At 45.1% G+C, this 18,930-nt stretch overlaps 1 protein-coding gene across 2 annotated transcripts in view; it reads left to right on the plus strand.

Moving 5' to 3' along the window:
* DNAJB6 (DnaJ (Hsp40) homolog, subfamily B, member 6) overlaps window positions 1-18,930 on the plus strand; it is a 98,508-nt gene that overhangs the window by 24,393 nt on the left and 55,185 nt on the right. For both annotated transcript variants that reach the window (XM_011941544.1, XM_011941543.1), the window contains exons 2-5: window positions 6,812-6,902; window positions 12,772-12,881; window positions 15,702-15,761; window positions 16,558-16,668. In XM_011941544.1, coding sequence (XP_011796934.1) covers window positions 6,838-6,902; window positions 12,772-12,881; window positions 15,702-15,761; window positions 16,558-16,668 — 346 coding nt within the window. In that variant the 5' untranslated portion in view covers window positions 6,812-6,837. The remainder of the gene's footprint in view (window positions 1-6,811; window positions 6,903-12,771; window positions 12,882-15,701; window positions 15,762-16,557; window positions 16,669-18,930) is intronic.

Here is an 18,930-nt window from a genome sequence, read left to right on the forward strand (position 1 = left end):
CCGTCTCAAAAAAAAAAAAAAAAAATTGTTTGGCTGGGTATGGTGTATCCCTGTAATCCCAGCACTTTGGGAGGCCGAAGTGGACAGATCACCTGAGGTCAGGAGTTTGAAACCAGCCTGGCCAACATGGTGAAACCCTGTGTCTACTTAAAAAAAAAGTCAGCATGTGGTGGCACATGCTTGTAGTTCCAGCTACTTGGGAGGCTGAGGCCGGAGAATTACTTGAACCCAGGAGGTGGAGGTTTCAGTGAGTCGAGATTGTGCCACTGTGCTCTGTGCTCGTCGGAGAGCGAGACACCATCTCAAAAACAAACAAACAGAAACATAACTGTTGTCAATTTAAAATATTTACTCCAAATTGTGGCTCATTCCTGTAATCCCAGCACTTTGGGAGGCCAAGGAGGGCGGATCACGAGATCAACAGATTGAGACCATCCTGGCCAACATGGTGAAACCCCATCTCTACTAAAAATACAGAAATTAGCTAGGCGTGGTGGCAGGTGCCTGTAATCCCAGCTACTCCGGAGGCTGAGACAGGAAAATCGCTTGAACCAGGGAGTTGGAGGTTGCAGTGAGCCTCAATCGCACCACACTACTCTAGCCTGGCAACAGAGTAAGACTGTCTCAAAAAAATATATATATATATATATTTTTTCTACTCCACGTAAGCCAGGAGTATTTTCAGTATTGTTGAAGGCTTTACTTAATCATGCAGTGTATTTGATCATGAATTACTCTCAATATTTATTCAGCTGAATGTGGAATGAGGTGGTATGATGATGGGGGTGGGGGTGATTTGGAGCCAAAGTCCTTTGACTGTTCCTGCTGGCTCCCTAGTGAGGGTGTGGCATCTCTGCAGATGAGTTCTTAGAACTGTGCTCAGGCAGCTCTCTGTGTGCCCATCTCTCCTGCCTGCTTTTCTCTTTCCTCCCCACTTCCTCATTGTGTGAGACCATCCACTCCGTGTATTACTGGTTCCTTTCTGCTTCATCATAAGCAGGTAGCACTGAGGATGTTCTAGATGGAGCCCAGGGCTTGCTTCCCTTGGAGAGCATCATCTGTAAATAACCATAGGAAGTGGTTGTCACCCACTTCACAGGGTGGGGAAGGAACCACAATGAAGGTAGGTAGTTTTCCAAGGAACCACGGCTTATTTACGATAAACACCCAGTTCCACTTCCAGGTTCCTTTGCTGTGAACATTACTGCTTCCCTGTACAGGGAAGGTAGGGTGATTCTTAGTGCTTGCTGGCTTTTTAGAGTGACATGAACTCAAGAATTTTAAATGTAAGTTTTAAATGCAGTTCAGTCAATTCATTTTGAAGCCCACATTCTCGTTTAGGTCATGGACTTGCCCTATCAATTTTTTTTCTTTTTAATTTTTTTTTTTGAGACGGAGTCTCGCTCTGTCGCCCAGGCTGGAGTGCAGTGGCCGGATCTCAGCTCACTGCAAGCTCCGCCTCCCGGGTTTACACCATTCTCCTGCCTCAGCCTCCCGAGTAGCTGGGACTACAGGCGCCCGCCACCTCGCCCGGCTAGTTTTTTGTATTTTTAGTAGAGATGGGGTTTCGCCATGTTGGCCAGGCTGGTCTCGAACTCCTGACCTCAAGTGATCCGCCTGCCTCGGCCTCCCAAAGTGCTGGGATTACAGGCTTGAGCCACTGCGCCCGGCTTCTTTTTAATTTTTAAAATGTTTTGTAGAGACTCTTTCACCTTGTTGCCAAGGCTGGTCTCGAACTGCTGGGTTCACACAGTTTCTCCGCCTTGGGCTCCCAAAGTGTTGGGATTACAGGTATGAGCTACCACGCCCGGTCCAGTTTGGTTTCTGTGTCCTTTTGACATACGTTTCGTCTTTTTGAACTTTTTAAACTTTATTTTGAAATACTTTTAGATTTGCAGAGAAGTTGTAAAGATAGTACAGAGATTTTCCTGTATACCCTTCACCCAACTTGCCTTAATCCTTCTGTAACTGTGGTAACTGGTGAATTTCTCAGAAGTAAGCAGTTGACACCACTACAGTACTGTTAAATGCGAACTTCATTCACATTCCACCTGTTTTTCTGCTAATGTCCTTTTCCTATTCTAGAAACTATCTGAGGAACCCAGATTGTATTTAGTTGTCATTTATTCTTAGTTACAGGTTGTCCCCTTGTTTTTCTTGACCAGGTGTGTGTGTGTGTGTCTGTGTGTGTGTGTGTGTGTATGTGTATGTGTATGTGTGTGTGTATATATATATATTTTGTGTGTGTGTGATAAGTTGGGCCTGGTTAGTGCTTTGATGGGAGATAGGGTCTCGTTCTGTTGCCTATGCTGGAATGCCATGGTGCAGTCATGACTCACTGCAGCCTTGATGACCTTCCTGGGTCAAGTGATCTCCCACCTCAACCTCGTGAGTAGTAGCTGGGATGACAGACACATGCCACCATGCACAGCTACTTAAAAATGTCTTTTGTTGCGCAGAGTCTCACTGTGTTTCCCAGGCTGATCTTGAACTCCTGGGCTCAAGCAGTCCTCCTGCCTTGGCCTCCCGAAGTGCTGGAATTATAGAAGTGAGCCACTTCGCCTGGCCTGAGTCTGATTTTGGATAGCTTTTTAAATTTTCTTGCTTGATCTAGCATTAGCCAGTATAGTAAATTTTTATTTCATCTGATTCTGAATTGACCTATCCTTTATAGCTGGTTTTGTCCGGGGCAGGACCACAGATTGTATCTGTTGTGATAATAATCTACACATTTATTCTTTTTTTTTTTTGAGATGGAGTTTCGTTCTTGTTGCCCAGGCTGGAGTGCAATGACATGATCTTGGCTTCACCGCAGCCTCTGCCTCCCGGGTTCAAGCGATTCTCCTGCCTCTGCCTCCGGAGTAGCTGGGATTACAGGCATGTGCCACCACTCCCAACTAATTTTGTATTTTTAGTAGAGACAGGGTTTCTTCATGTTGATCAGGCTGGTCTTGAACTCCCAACCTCAGGTGATCCACCCACCTTTGCCTCCCAAAGTGCTGGGATTACAGGTGCGAGCAACCACACCCAGCTATTCATTTTTAATTTTAATTTTTAAAAAAATTTTATTTTCATTTTTTTGGAGACAAGGTCTTACTCTAACCCAAACTGGAGTGCTGCGGCACGATCTCGAACTGGTCTCCCAACTCCTGGGCTCAAGCAGCCCTCCCACTTTGGTCTCACAAAGTGCCAGGATGGCAGGTGTGTGCCATCGTGCCCAGCCAATATCTGCACATTTATAAGCTGACATCTGTGAGAGCAGAGGGCAGGATGAAATCAGAGGCTGCTGTAGGTCAGGGTAAGAGATAATGATGCTGGTGAAGATAAAGAACAGTGAATGAACTTCAGATATTTCAGAGGTAGACTTGGCAGAATTTTGTGATTCATTTGTGTCTGTGTGCTGAGTTGTGATGTTCGTGAAGGTGAACATTTCGCAGGTACCTCAGAGCTTAAGGTAGAATTTACTAGAAAAAGACCAGGTGTGTAGTGGGTGAGGAGGATTAAGAGTTAAATTTTGGTCGTGTTCTATTTGGGATGTCTGCTGGACATCCAAGTGGCTGTGTCAAGTAGTCATCTGTCTATTTGTGTCTGAACTGCCCAGGAGAACCCTGAGCTTGGAACTTACATTTGGGACTCATTGCTGAGTAAATGATATCTACATAATGGGAAAGGATGAAAACCCACATGTCGGATGAGAGTTGGCCTTGAGCCTTTAGAGTTCCTGTCGCTTCTTCAGCGGGCCAGTGGAGGGGTGAAAGCTGGTGATAGAAGGCAGATGGAGAGAGAAGTCGGACAAGTACAGCTGGGAAACGTCTGTGGGTGGTGCTGTGGGATTTTTACTGACCTTAAATAAGAGCCTCCAGTGGCAGGCAGTGGGGAGCTGCAGCAGAAATGGGGGATGAGTCCATGCAAGGGAGTGGAGAGGCTACGGGTAAGCAGTGCAGGACGGTGGCAGAGGTGAGGGCATCTACTCCAGGGGTTGGCTGTCATTCCTGCCTTGACGCTTTCCTCGTAGGGTAGCCTTCATTTAGTAAGGACACTAGCCATTTGATGGAGTGCTGGGAATACTGGGTGCCGTTAGTGGATGCTGCACATATATGTCAGAGCAGGCTTTCAGTGAGTGTTTTTGGTGATGAAGTACATCACAGCATTCCCCAGCTGGCCCTGCGGCCTCGCCCACACCCACGTTCTCACCTCTGTGCTCGCTGCCTCGGGGGGTGTCTTCTTCCCATTCGCACCACCACATGCACAAACACAGGCACACAAATGTAGATAGAGGGTGAGCTGTTTGGACTTGCGAGAGCACGTGTGCTTGGTGTGTGGCACATCGAATGGCCTCTTGCTATATATAGTGCTCGGGATGATCCATATGTCTGGCATGGGAAGATTGGTACTGAGATTTCTGCTCCTGTTCTGTTAGTGAGAGTGGATTAGCAGCTTCCCCCTGTTCCTGCTAGGTACTGCTGCTGGCATCACTGCCAAAACGCCACCTCAGATCCTTGGCAGCAGACTGAAGCTCGAGTGAAAATAACCTCACATAGTCACTCAGCCAAGGGAGTGAGAGAGATGTGAAGAAATGCTGGCTTTCCTGCTGCTTGTTGGCTGCTCTGCTTTGTGTGCTGTGACTGATGGGCAGGTTTTTAGTTACTAAAAGAAGATTGCGGTGTTCTTGCTTACGGGAATCGACTCCTGTCTTTTCTCTAGAGACTGGTCGGACTGGTGTGGTTTGAATCCTATATGTTGCCATGTCATTCTAACTACCCGGGAGGAAATCTTTCATAATTGGGTGTTCCTTACCTTGTAACTTATTACATAAAAAGTCACTAAAATGTTCTGTTGAATAGTTCCAAATGGAGTGGAAAGGACTGTATGGGGGTATATATACCCTTAGGCACCTTCTCCAGTTAGTGTTTTATCTTTGTTTTATTATGTGTCCAGCAAAGGTGATAAAGGTGATAACGCTAAGTTGGAATAATTATAAGAAAATAGGAACCATACAAGTTTTTTTCTAAGTTGTCATTTAAAAAATACTGGGAACAAATCTACTTAAGAAAAAGAACATTTTGATACTCTAAATTCTGTATTTGTAGTTGACATTTTAAACTTAACACCTAGAATCTTTGCTCTCATGTATTTGAAGATGTACATTCCTTTCTAAGTTTGATGTTAGTCATTCCATTGAATTGATAATGTAGTTTATATACATCTAGATAGATCCTGATTTCCATTCTAGTTTTTTGTTTTTTGATTAAAGGACTTCCATACAAACAAGAGTGTTAGGTACAGGTGTGGTGGCTTGTGCCTGCAGTCCCAGCACTTGGGGAGGCTGAGGTGGGAGGAATCCTTGAGCCCAGGAGTTTGAGACCAAGACCAGCAACAAAGCGAGACTCTGTCTCAATTAAAAAACAAAAACAAAAAAACCCAAGCGTTTAAGTTTCCACAGATATTTCTTTGTGGTTTCGTGATAATGTTTTTTTCTTTTTCTTTTTTCTTCTTGCTTTTTTTTTTTTGAGACAGTCTTGCTCTGTTGCCCAGGCTGGAGTGTGGTGGCACGATCTCAGCTCACTGCAGCCTCCGCCTCCTGGGTTCAAGTGATTCTCCTGCCTCAGCCTCCCAAATAGCTGAGACTACAGGCGTGTGCCACCACACCCGGCTAAGTTTTGTGTTTTTAGTAGAGATGGAGTTTCACCATGTTGGTTGGCCCAGATGGTCTCGATCTCCTGACCCTGTGATCCACCCGCCTTGGCCTCTCAAAGTGCTGGGATTAGGGATGTGAATTGCCGCGCCAGGCTGTGCAGATTCTTGATTGTTGATTTAATAGAGTAAGTTAGCCAGTGAAATACAAAGATGTAAATTGGTTAAGAAACATCATGTCTTAAAGCAGCAGTATGTATGTAGTCCCTCCTTGTGGGACCAGAGGCTGCATCCTCCTTTAGAGCTGGCGGGAGCAGAATGGGTTTCGTTGAACATTTTACTGCCCGGAGAAGTAACAAGGTTGAACCACGTAAGCCATAGGGGAACTTAGGGAACGAGTCTCCGCTGCTGGTTTTCTTTCCACCTTCTAATCGGTAGTGATACCATCTAATTCGTGTGGTCAACAGGGCAGTATTGTATTTGTTTGGTAGAGGAGTGGATGGGAGCTTGGAACCAGAGGGTAAAGTTACACTAACCACTGTGGACTCAAAGGTCTTTCTCTCTTGGGAGATACGTGGGAGGGCTTTTACTGCTCCCTTGTGTGGGTGACAGAATGGTGGAAGGATGGCTTTCTGTTGTTCCCATGTGAAGTTGGTTCGGGGCAGGGACAACGTGTTTGTCCTTGGAGCCCCACGGTCTTGCCCAACGCCTGGCACAGGAATGCTTTGAATGAAAGAGGTAACTGACGTTCCCTGAGCACAGACCGTGTCTAGGAAGACACGACAGACTCTGTCAGCTAGTGGTCAAGTGGCATGGAGTCTCTGCCTCAGAGTCACCTGTTTTTATTTAGTTTAGGCTATTATTAGGCTATTTCAGAGCTTTTTCCCCCATCTCTAGAAGGGTCTTAGGGCATGAATCTGGGAGCCAGTTCCCAAAGTCTTGGCCCAGCAGGCTAGTGGTTAGCTGTAGAAGAGTCTTTGGGCGTGAATCTGGGAACCAGTTCCCAGACAAGGTCTTGGCCCAGCCAGGCTAGTGGTTAGCTCTAGTGGAAGTTCCCTCTGTAGGCCAGTAGGTGCTAAGGTGACACCATCTCTTCCTCCCTCTCCAGACCCGTCCCACCACCATGACTTGCCTATCCCCAACATCCTCATCACTGACCACCTGTTTTTACTTGCAGGACCCATTCCAGCAATCTCTTAAAACATGGTGGATTACTATGAAGTTCTAGGCGTGCAGAGACATGCCTCACCCGAGGATATTAAGAAAGCGTAAGTAATTTTATTTCTGAGATAATGTGTCTGCACAGTGGTACATTGGTAACTGAGTAGTGTAACTTTTTCTGTTGCCTATGAAAATGACTTTTAGTGTAGTATACCAGTCTTTGAATGCCATGTAGTTTAATTTGACAGAGCAGTTAACAAGGAGCATTTGCAGTCTAGGTCTGGGCTTTGCTCTTCGTTAGTCACTTGGTTTATATCTGAAGTCGATGAAAAAGTTACCAAGGATGTGAAATAATCCCAAACATCTTTTACTTTGGACTTTGAAAATGGAGCTGACTTGGCACTCTTGAGTGCCCTTTTGCAAGGCAGGGGCCCAGAGTAGGTAGCACTCGGATTTTCCTGGTGTGATTGTTGGGCTCCAGCCTCTGCCATTGGAGTCCCTTCTGATTCATATGAAAGTTTGAGAACTGCACCACTGCCTGTTGCACCTGCATCTGTGTGACCAGGGCCTGGCCAATGTGAGGAGGGCAGTTCCAGCCATAGAAGGCTCTCACAGTAACCTCAGTCTGTTTAATTAATGAAGTGCTAACTGTGAATGTAGAGTGTACAGCAGAGACAGCATGAGACAGATTGTTAGATTTTAACATAGCTAGAGAGCAGTTAGCCTGGAATAGTTAGTATAATAAAAAAAAAAATAACAATGCAAAAAAAGAGAAAGTCTGATCTAATAAAAAACACAACACAGGACTCTATGGGCTGTTGTCCAGTCAGGGCAACCCACATCTCTCTTGGTGTGTACTCTCAATAAACTCTCTGCTCTGTTAGCTTAAAAAAAAAATTAATAAATAAGTTTATACTGCTAGACTTAGTGGGCCTGAAGATAGAATTAACTTTGTTTTTGGGCCAAATAGTTCATTTTGATTAATTTTTAAATTTTAATGGAAAAATAAAGAGAGTCTCACTCTGTTGCTTAGGCTGGTCTCAAACTCCTGGACTCAAGTGATCCTCTCGCCTTGGCCTCCCAGATTGCTGCAATTATAGATGTGAGCCACTGTGCGTAGCTGAGATAGTTCATTTTAAAATGCTAAATTACGGCCAGGCAAGTGGCTCACACCTCTAATCCCAGTGCTTCGAGAGGTCTAGGTGGGAGGGTCAGTCTCAAGCCCAGGGGTTTGAGACCAGCCTGGGCAACAAAATGAGATACTATCTTGACCAAAAAAAAAAAAAAAAAAAAATAGGGTGTGGTGGCATATGCCTGTAGTCCCAGCTGCTCCAGAGGCTGAGGCAGGACAGTTGCTTGAACCCAGGAGGTTGAGGCTGCAATGAGCCATGTTTGTGCCACTGCACTCCAGCAACCGAGCCGAGACCTTGTCTCTCAAAAAAAAAAAAAAAGCCAAGTCAGGATGACTGCTGTTGGGCAGAGCTGATGTTGCCTGCAGATTATTTGAAACCTCTGCCAGGGAACCTAGTAGAAGCAGCCCACTGAGGAGAGGTCAGGCAGGTCCTGATGTTGTCACCAATGGAGTGAGGTTTCCCACACTGAGGAAGCCTATGCTGTACACTAGAGGCCCACACTGTTCTTATCAATAGTGTTAACAGTTTGACAGATTATAGAACGAAGACAGAAATACTTTGCTCTTCTTGAATAAGTTAATGGATGTATTAGTCTGTGTGTATGCTACTGATAAAGACATACCCAAGACTGGGAAGAAAAGGAGGTTTAATTTGACTTAATAGTTCCACATGGCTGGGGAGGTCTTATAAACATGGCGGAGGGCGAAAGGCACTTCTTACATGGTGGCAGCAGGAGAACGCGGAAGAAGCAAAAGCGGAAACCCCTTGTAAACTCATCAGGTCTTGTGAGGCTTATTCACTGTCATGAGAATAGCACGGGAAAGACCAGTCCCCCTGATTCAGTTACCTCCCCTGGGTCCCTCCCACAACACCTGGGAGCTCTGGGAGATAAAACTCAAGTTGAGATTTGGGTGGGGATACAGCCAAACCTTATCAGTGGATAAGCATGTAATATGTGTACAGTAGTTTCAGTAATGATGGAACTTACATACCTTTATGATAGAGGTAATTAGAGAGTAGACTGGTTTTAGTTATTTGTGAGAACATACAAGTTGCTGAGTGTCCCTTGCATGATGTTGAAGTAGGAATTTAGAACAGGCTGTTAACCTTTAAAAGCAGTGAGATTTCCTGCACTCCTGAGGGCACAGTTGTATAAATGCTGACTTTTAAAAATGAGCAGAATGATAGCTATGGGGTGCATGCTGTTAAAACAGTCTGCCTTGTGTACCCTTGGCTTTGTGTGTGTTGACAGTTTTTGTTTGAGGACTTAAAAGGTCTGTGGCTGCCAGCTATCCTGCATCTCTCCTGAGATACCAGACTCTTCCTGTGTTTGAATCACACACCATGGGCCTTCCTTCCTTGGTGCTGAAGTACTAGTGTGCAGGTCCAACAGATCTGAAGGTCAACATTCAGAGCCATTCGGCACTGTTTACACTTGCATGTCATATGTTGTATTACACCTTGATTTTTAAATATTTTAGTAGGTGTATGGGGCATACACAGTTGAATCTTGTCCTGCATTCTCATCTGTTACCAAGTTTTCATATGAACACTAGATGGTAGGTAGTACTGCACACTAATCATTTTTTCTCTCTTGTCTTTTGTATGGTCTGTTATTTTTGAGGATTTCTGGCACATTTAGGGTTATTTGATCCACTGCTACATGTTTATTTAGGTCCACAGTGACGTAAATTACTGTTAAGTATTCTGGACTCCAGCTTTAATCAGATTTTAGTATGGTTAAGCCAAGGTTTTGTTGAACATGTTGGAAGTTAAATTGAGCCACAACAGCTTTACAGTAATAACTTGCCAAGTGTTAAAAGCACTGTCAGATTTGTATACTAGTCTGAGATTTTGAGGGGTATACTGCTTCTCTTTTTTGACATTATCCTCCTTTTGAATATATGCTGCTTAGGTTTTGCTAATTAGACTAGAGAATTTTTTTGTATTCATTCGTGTGTTCATTCATTCATTCATGTATTCATGTTGAGCCGGAGGCTCGCTGTGTCACCCAGCCTGGAGTTCAGTGGCGTGATGTTGGCTCACTGCAACCTCTGCCTCCTGGGTTCAAGCAGTTCTTCTGCATCAGCCTCCTGAGTAGCTGGGATTACAGGCGCATGCCTTCATGCCCGACTTCTTGTATTTTTAGTAGAGATGGGGTTTTGCCATGTTGGCCAGGTTGGTCTCGAACTCCTGACCAGGTGATCCACCCGCCTTGGCCTGCCAGAGTGCTGGGATTACAGGTGTGAGCTACTGCACCCGGGCTTTTTTTTTCGTATTTAAATAGCATGCAATTATTTGGTCAGTTGGAACTCTGCAACAGAATGTGACCTTGGTCCTAGAATCTTTGTGGAAGTCAGTGTTTTTTTCGTTTTTTCACCGAGTGCCCAAAGACTTTATTTTTCTTTTTCTTTTTTTTTTTTTTTTTTTTTGAGACGGAGTCTCGCTCTGTCACCCAGGCTAGAGTGCTGTGGCTGGATCTCAGCTCACTGCAAGCTCTGCCTCCTGGGTTCACGCCATTCTCCTGCCTCAGCCTCCCGAGTAGCTTGGGACTACAGGCGCCCGCCACCTCGCCCGGCTAGTTTTTTTGTATTTTTTAGTAGAGACGGGGTTTCACCGTGTTAGCCAGGATGGTCTCGATCTCCTGACCTCGTGATCCGCCCGTCTCGGCCTCCCAAAGTGCTGGGATTACAGGCTTGAGCCACCGCGCCCAGCCAAGACTTTATTTTTCAAAAGCAGGTAACACCAAAGTACTACGTGGTATCCATATTCATTGCAAAAATGGTAATTCCTGGAATTTTCCAAATGTCAAATGAAGTAAGGGGGATCAGTGGTTACCACTATCATTTTCAACCAATATACAGATGTTCGCTCAAGGTCTAGGCTTTATTTCTACATAGTAGTATTCACATGAGTTCCCTAGGCTGAATTATTGTCAAAACGAGACTCTTGAAGGGTCTTGACTTCAAAGATGACACAACAGCCAACCTAGAATCCTGGCTTGCTGCTTGAGTCCTGGAAATCATGTCTTCTGATGTGTTGCAAGCCGTGTCTCTGAAAACTAAAAGCAGACTTTAGATTCCTCTGAAACAGCTCTGGTTCCCAAGTGTTCCGCACCATGATACCCAGATAGGCTCAAAATGTGCTTTCCCTTATCTTTCAAAACCCACCACCAGGAACCTGAAAGGGAACCCACTTAGAGAGTTCCATGATGAAGGTGTTTAAGAACCACATTAACCCCAAGTAAAGGCAGTGGATGAAATTATCCATTTCTTTTCCCTTTTTTTTTTCTTTAAGTGAGACTACCTTGGCAAATGGGAAAATGGCACCAATCATATGATTAGAGAAAATGGTTTTATAAATCCTCCTCTTGAAATTATGTTCAGGCCCCACACGGTAGCTAATGCCTGCAATCCCAGCACTTCAGGAGGCCAAGGCAGAAGGATCACTTGAGCCCAGGAGTTCAAGACCAGCTTGGGCAACATAGTAAGACCCCGTCTCTTTTTTTTTTTTTTTAAAGAAAGAAATTCTGTTCAAAAGTATTTCAGACCAAAAGGAGGTCATAAAAACTGTTCATATAATTTCTCTATGAGAAAAACATCCCTGTATGGAAAGGGGCACTGAGGATCTGGCATAGAGAAACAAGGGCAGACAGGGCAGTGATAAAATCCAGCCCAAGTTTTCTAGCATGCATTTATGACCTCATGGATATGTATGTACTGGGTGTTAATAGCCCCTCTTTGTACTTAAAAAAAATATAAAGTGAATCTGTGTACTAATGAAGTCTGAAGTTACAGAATCTAAAAGCCAAGCCTGTGAAGTCTGTAAGGCAAGATCTTTATCATCAGGGATGGGAAGGAAGTCAGTGTTTTAACTCTGTTTAGATCTTGAATATAGCACAGAGGGTGTTTGAAAGATCCCGAGATTTCTGGCCTGTTTGGTGGCAGGTGGCTCACCTTTGGCACACAGATGAGCTAAGTAGTGGACTGGCTGAGGAAGTAGGGTCCTGGCAATCAGAACATGGAAGGATATGGATGGTGATGTTCGATCTTATTGCTCAGTGACCCAGGCCTTTTTCTCCCTTTTAAAAATTTTTTTAAGACGGAGTTTCGCTCTTGTTGCCCAGGCTGGAGTGCAGTGGGGTGATCTCGGCTCACCACAACTTCTGCCAGTGATTCTCCTGCCGCAGCCTCCTGAGTAGCTGCGATTACAGGCATGCACCCCCATGCCCGGCTAATTTTGTATTTTAAGTGGAGTCGGGGTTTCTCCATGTTGGCCAGGCTGGTCTTGAACTCTTGACCTCAGGTGATGCTCCCACCTCAGCCTCCCAAAGTGCTGGGATTACAGGCGTGAGCCACCACATCTGGCCTTTTCCCCTTTACTTCCTGTCACTGTCAGTCCATGTTGTGGACACTGTGATCTTCATTTTTCTCTCCAGAGGTTTGTTTGTATTATGCTATCAGGATTTTGTTTTTTAAGACTCACTTTAATGAGTATTTTTACACTTTTAATTTTGAGACGGTCTTGTTCGGTCACCCCGGCTGGACTGCAGTGGTGTGATCATAGCTCTCTGTAGCCTGAACTCCTGGCCTCAAGCCGTTGCCACCCCTTAGCCTCGGGAGTAGCTGGGTCTGTCTGGCTACACGCCACCTCGCCTGGCTGTCTGGATTTTAGAACTTTGTGTATTTCATTGTAGAGGAAAGGGAGGTTTTACAATTAAAACCAGTATTCATCTCACCAGTTGGCGGCTCTGAAGCCATTCTCGTGGTTAATGATGTTAGTTTCAAAAGCATAGTTGATTTCTGGGTTTAGAATGTGATCAGTATCCTTTATTCTTTTCAAGATATCGGAAACTGGCACTGAAGTGGCATCCAGATAAAAATCCCGAGAATAAAGAAGAAGCAGAGAGAAAATTCAAACAAGTAGCGGAGGCATATGAAGTGCTGTCGGATGGTGAGTGCCCCCGAGCTGCTGAAGGACCCTGAGCGGGCATGCCGGAATGCGGAGTGGGTGTTGGGATCCTCCTGAGGGTAGCACAGTATGGACTCAAGTGACTTGTTTTTGATGCCAACTGGATTTTGGGCCCCCGAGAGGTTTTTACTTTTCTCGTGAAGATGTGAATTGATTGAGGTAACCGCGAGAACTGCGGAGTACCACGGCTTCTGGCAGTTTCTCTTAGGATGGCTGTTTTAAAACAGGACTAGGAACCCTGGAGAGAGGAGGTTGCAGGACTCAGGTCACTGTGCATGTGGCGTGCCTGCCCGCATTGTTGTGTGTGATCATTCTGACCTCGCTCACCCCCACTGGCTTAAACAATACCATGCCAGTGGAGTCGGCTTTACTACTTGAGAGGACGTCATTAGTTCCCAAGAAGAGGGGATGGAACGTACAGCTAAAATTTAGTTTGCAAATTTCAGGCCTGTCTTCCCCTCCTGGGTCTGGAGCAGAGGCGTTGTATGTTACTGGAAGTCAGATCCATTGGCCTAGTTCACAGATGGGTGAGGGGTCAGAGGTCAGCTGTTGCCTAGATGCAGTTGGGGTTCCGTGGGGAAGTAAAAGGCTGTGCGTGGGGCCTGGGGTGGGGGAACAGTGACAGAACTGGAAAGCCACACAATGCCCCTGTCTGCTGCAGTGCTGGGTGGCCTGTTGCAAGCAGAGGCCGAGGCATTTACAAAACGTTAGGGATGGACTACCAGAACCCTGGAAGTGGGCACTTGGTTAGGTTAAGTGTATCTGCATATGTTCAGGTAATTGGCCCATATTTACAACAAATGTGGGTGTTTTTTTTTTTTTTTTTAAAAGAAGGAACCCAGTTTGAGGCGGAGGTGGCAGTGAGCTGAGATTGCACCACTGCACTCCAGCCTGGGTGACAGTGCGAGACTGTCTCCAAAAACAAAACAACAAACAAAACAGAAGGAACCCAGTGTAAGCTTGCCACCTTCAACAGCTACCAGCACACCACCAGCCTTGCTTTCTCTGGTGACACTGTGGCCCACCTCCTTTGTTTTAGAGGAAATCCCAGACATTTTACTTCAAAAATATGAAAAGACATAAAACACTGATACTTGAAATCATCTTGAAATGTGGCATTTAAGGTCTTGAACTGTTGAGCTTATTCATTGGAAAGTTTTTTGTTTTTTTTTTTTTTTAAAGAGAGAGGGTCTTGTTAGGTTTCCCAGGGAGGCCTTGAACTCCTGGGTTGAGGTGATCATCCCCTCAAGCTCGAAGCGCCACTGCGCCATGCTTGTTCCCTTGGATTTGTGCGCTGGAGTGACAGGAGGGCACAGGCCTCCGTGTTCCCATCCTGTTCTTCGGTGGTTGTTGTTTGTGTGCTGATTCAGTATTGCCAGATTCAGGATTTTAGGGACTAGTAGCATTAGGAAAAGTGAGGACCAAAATGAAACGTCATACTTGATAGAGCAGCTTTCAACTCTCACACTGAAGAGTCGCTTGGTTCTTTCGGGAGGTGCGGGATGCGTTCTTCATATCCTTTTAGGCAGCCTTAAGTGCGAGTTATCTTCAAAACATGGTCATTGTTCTTGCCATGGCACCGGCTACCTGAACTTGCTTGTAAGTGGTTTGCTTCTAAGCCTGTTTTCCCATTTTGTGGAATGTGAGATTTTCTTTTAGGAATGTAGTGGTATGATCACAGCTTGCTGCAGTCTTGACCTGCCAGGCTCAAGCGATTCTTCCATCTTGGTTTCCCGAGTAGCTGGGACCACGGGTGGGTGCCCCTGTGCCCAGCTAACTTTTTTATATTGTGTTTAAAGGTGGAATTTTGCCGTGTTGCCCAGACTGGTCTTGAACTCCTGGGTTTAAGTAATCCACCAGCTTTGCCTGCGCAAAGTGTTGGGATTATAGCCACTGTGTCCAGCCTATGAGATTTTTTTGAGGAACACAGAAGGTATCATGTCAGAAGTACCAATGCTTCTAGTGTCATTCTTTTTGTTCTGGGATATAAGTAGCGTTTGGAATGTAAGTGTGAGAGCGGCATGCTAGCCCCAGGCCTGGCATCCAGGTGGTCCCTTTTCAGGGTAAAGGAGCCTGTAGGGTGTTAGGTTGGCGCCTTTCTGGCACATCTGCTTTCTCCCACTTGCCTAGGCCCTAGCATGTTTGTTTTTGTGCTGATTTTTGTAGTAAGACGGTGCACGTCTGTGGTTGGAATGATTTTGTACTTGGTCATGTGATTTTAATGTAGCGTGTCTGGGCTCTGTGGGCAGTAGAGTGAAAGAAATGATCTAATGGAATAAAGAACAATTTTTTTTTTGAGATGGAGTTTCGCTCTTGTTGCCCAGGCTTGAGTGCAGTGGTGCAATCTCGTCTCAGTGCAACCTCTGCCTCCTGGGTTCAAGCGATTCTCCTGCCTCAGCCCCCTGAGTAGCTGGGATTACAGGCATGCACCACCACGCCCGGCTAATTTTGTATTTTTAGTAGAGATGGGGTTTCTCCACGTTGACCAGGCTGGTCTCGAGCTCCTGACCTCAGGTGATCTGCCCACCTTGGCCTCCCAAAGTGCTGGGATTACAGGTGTGAGCCACCGTGTGCAGCCGTAAATACTTACATACTTAATTTCTTTTTTGAATTGTTTTTCAGGAGAGAGGTACAGAGAGTTTTCCCTCTTACTTCCTTTTGTTTTAAAGAAAGGATGGCCATACTCTTTGAAATTTAATTGTAATACATTGAAAACTGATCTACAACTTGGGAAATACCTTTTCTATTGAATTAAGGGTTTAAAAGGAACTTGGCCTTACTGACTTTTCTTTAAATTTTTAGCTAAGAAACGGGACATCTATGACAAATATGGCAAAGAAGGATTAAATGGTGGAGGAGGAGGTGAGTACATGAGTTTTTTCTTTGAAGACAAATGGTCTTGGCAAGTAAGTTGAGTTTGTAAATCACGAGTCTCTTGGTCAGAGTCGATTTTGTATCAGTAAATAGAGATGCAACCTAGAAAGCGAACTAAATTGGGGAGAGGACAGAGAAATTGGATAGCATTTAAAAATCTTTTGTGAGACTGGAAGTATATGTTGATGTACTTCTTATAAGTAGAATACAATTTGTAACCATACTGCAATATATTGTGAACATACACCCTTAGATCAGCACTTGATGTTATGTCAAAATATCTTAAGGGTTTGAAGAGCAGATTTTCCTGAAAAGCTAAAATAATGACCTTGTAGGGCCTGTACTTTGTCTCCAAAAGTTCCCATGGTCACTGGGCTGTGACCAGCCTCCCTTGGAATGTTGGGAAATTATTGCTCCAGACCCACTGGGGCCACATGGCAGCTTCTGTGGCTCCAGGAGGCCAGTCGTCGAAGTGGATGCAAATACTCTTGGTTGGTAAACCTTCATAACAAATCATAAAAATGGTGTGTAATGTTACATGCCGATCACGGGTTTAGAGATGTCAAAAAGTAATCTCAACATCTGCACTCATGTGTCATCACCGCTGGGCACACTCACTTTCAGTCAGTACAGGGCTCATGTTTTGAATTACAGAGAACTTCAGGTTTATGAAATATTTTTGTTTTTATTAGATCATGATTTGTATAATGTTCTGTCAACAAAGAATTCTTTGCCTACAAAACACCAAAATTCATAAACTAAAAGCTGTGTTGTATTTGTGCAGGTGGAAGTCATTTTGACAGTCCATTTGAATTTGGCTTCACATTCCGTAACCCAGATGATGTCTTCAGGGAATTTTTTGGTGGAAGGGACCCATTTTCATTTGACTTGTTTGGTAAGTTAATCATGTGGGTTGACTTGGTGTGTGTCCATGACCCAAGTGAGGGCTTAGTATGACCTTTCTGTTGAATTAACATTGTGTTTTAGGGTGGGCGCGGTGGCTCGTGCTTGTAATCCCAGCACTTTGGGAGGCCAAGGCGGGCAGATCACCTGAGGTCAGGAGTTCAAGACCAGCCTGACCAACTTGGAGAAACTGTGTCTCTACTAAAAATATAAAAGTAGCCGGGCATGGTGGCTACTTGGGAAGCTGAGACAGGAGAAACACTTGAACCTGGGAAGCAGAGGTTGCGGTGAACTGAGGTCACGCCATTACATTGTCGCCTGGGCAACAAGAACAAAACTCCCGTCTCAAAAAACAAAACAAAACATTGTATTTTGTCGTGAAACTTTGTGTTTAAGGCAGCATTGGACTAGCCTGGGCAACACGGTGAAACCCTGTCTCAACAACAACAAAAAAACCCCACAAAAAATTAGCTCAGTGTGGTGGTGTGTGCCTGTGGTCCCAGCAACTTGGGAGACTGAGGTGGGAGGATTGTTTGAACCTGCAAGGTCGAGACTGGACCACTGCATTCCAGTCTTGGTGACAGAGCAAGACCCAGTCTGGAAAAAAAAGCAGCATCTTTTCTCTTCTTCGTCTTTGAAAATTTGTTTTGAAGTTACAACTTGAAAAATTAAAATAATAAAGGGTTTAATGTGTTTTTTTTCTTTGTTGTGTATGGCCCTAGTTAACTTGCTTTTGCCCTCAGATCAGACAGTGGTAAGGGCATGGGTGCTGGTGTCTTGGAAATGTTATTTCCCATTGAACAACCAATTTGTGGGTGAATTTGCCACATCATATTCCTGTTAAAATCATTAAGCACCATAGTACTGTTTGCAAGACCTTTCATCCATGAACATTGTGTGTGAGGACCGTTGTTGAGAGTTTGCTGAAAGGCACCTCTGGAGCAAGACTGTGGAGGCCTTCGCTGAGGAGAGAATAGTTTTGTTAAGGGAGATAGTGCTGTTATAGCTGCTGTTTGATTGTAGGAAAATGGATTTCTCATCGACGGCATTTCAGTCCTGATGCCTGGTCCTAGGCTTTGGTGTGTGTCTTGGGCACAGTTTGGGTCAGGCACTTTTGTTAGTTGTCTCCTGTTGGAGTCTTCTCACCCACCAACCACTGGGACTTCCTGTGTGATGCGGTGGGTGACCTGAGAGGTCAGGATTAAACGTGTACTCTTGTAGCTGTTTTTGTCTTTTGACTTATTGAGAGGGAAACACATTGTGTGTTTACCTCCTTCATTGCCGGGAGCATGGGTGAAGAAACTGACCACCACCTGCAACGCCCAGGAGGGAAAGAGAAGAACAGTTGTGTCTGCAGATAATACAGGGGAGACACGTGGAGCCCCTGCCTGCCGCAGACTGTGAAGATTATGCTTCTTTACAGAAGCACAGTCACTCGTATCTGGTAGGTTTTGGGCCTTTTGCATGGTGCAGTTCTTCAGTGTATTTCAAATGGGGATTCAAAGAGGTTGTCCTTACACCTTATGGGCTGGCTGGCTTGAAGAGAGCCCCTTTCTGAGGGAGGAAGGACAGTCAGTGGCCTCAGGCATTTTCAAGGAAACGGAAGCTAAGCGGGGGATTTCAGATTAGGGGACCGGGAGACTGGTCTGCTTATTTTTGAGGTGCATTTGCTGTAATCACTGCTGCCATCAGCAGAAGCAGAGCTCAAGAAAGAACCATGTTTACGTCCTTCCCTCACCGACCCTCACAGGCAAGAAATCTTTCTCTAAGAGATCATCTCTGTCTTAAAAATGACCTTTGCATCTTGCTATAGCCTTCAGCAAACTGCATTTGTTGCTTTGCAGAACAGGGCGGTGTTGGGGTTGAAGTCCTGTGTTCTGATCCTTGATTCTCATGGTGACCAAGCAAGGAAGAAGTCCCACTCTTCCAACACCGTGGCTTCTATTCTAGGGCATGTGAGGTGAAAAAGGCTGTCCTCTCAGTGTCTGAGATCGGGCGTCTTAAACAGGCCCTTTCTTAACATTTGATTATTTTTAATTCAAAGGGGAAAGGTCCCTTAGTGACTGAATTGTAGCCAATTTTTGTTTTCCTTGGGGAAAATAATCTGATACACCAAGCCATAGAGCAATTACTCGTAAAAGTATAGGGATTTTTTTTTTTTTTTGAGACGGAGTCTCGCTCTGTTGCCCCGGCTGGAGTGCAGTGGCCGGATCTCAGCTCACTGCAAGCTCCGCCTCCCGGGTTTACGCCATTC

This window comes from Colobus angolensis, unplaced genomic scaffold (genome assembly GCF_000951035.1).
Source record: "Colobus angolensis palliatus isolate OR3802 unplaced genomic scaffold, Cang.pa_1.0 Scaffold2, whole genome shotgun sequence".
NCBI classification, from domain to species: Eukaryota; Metazoa; Chordata; class Mammalia; order Primates; family Cercopithecidae; genus Colobus; species Colobus angolensis.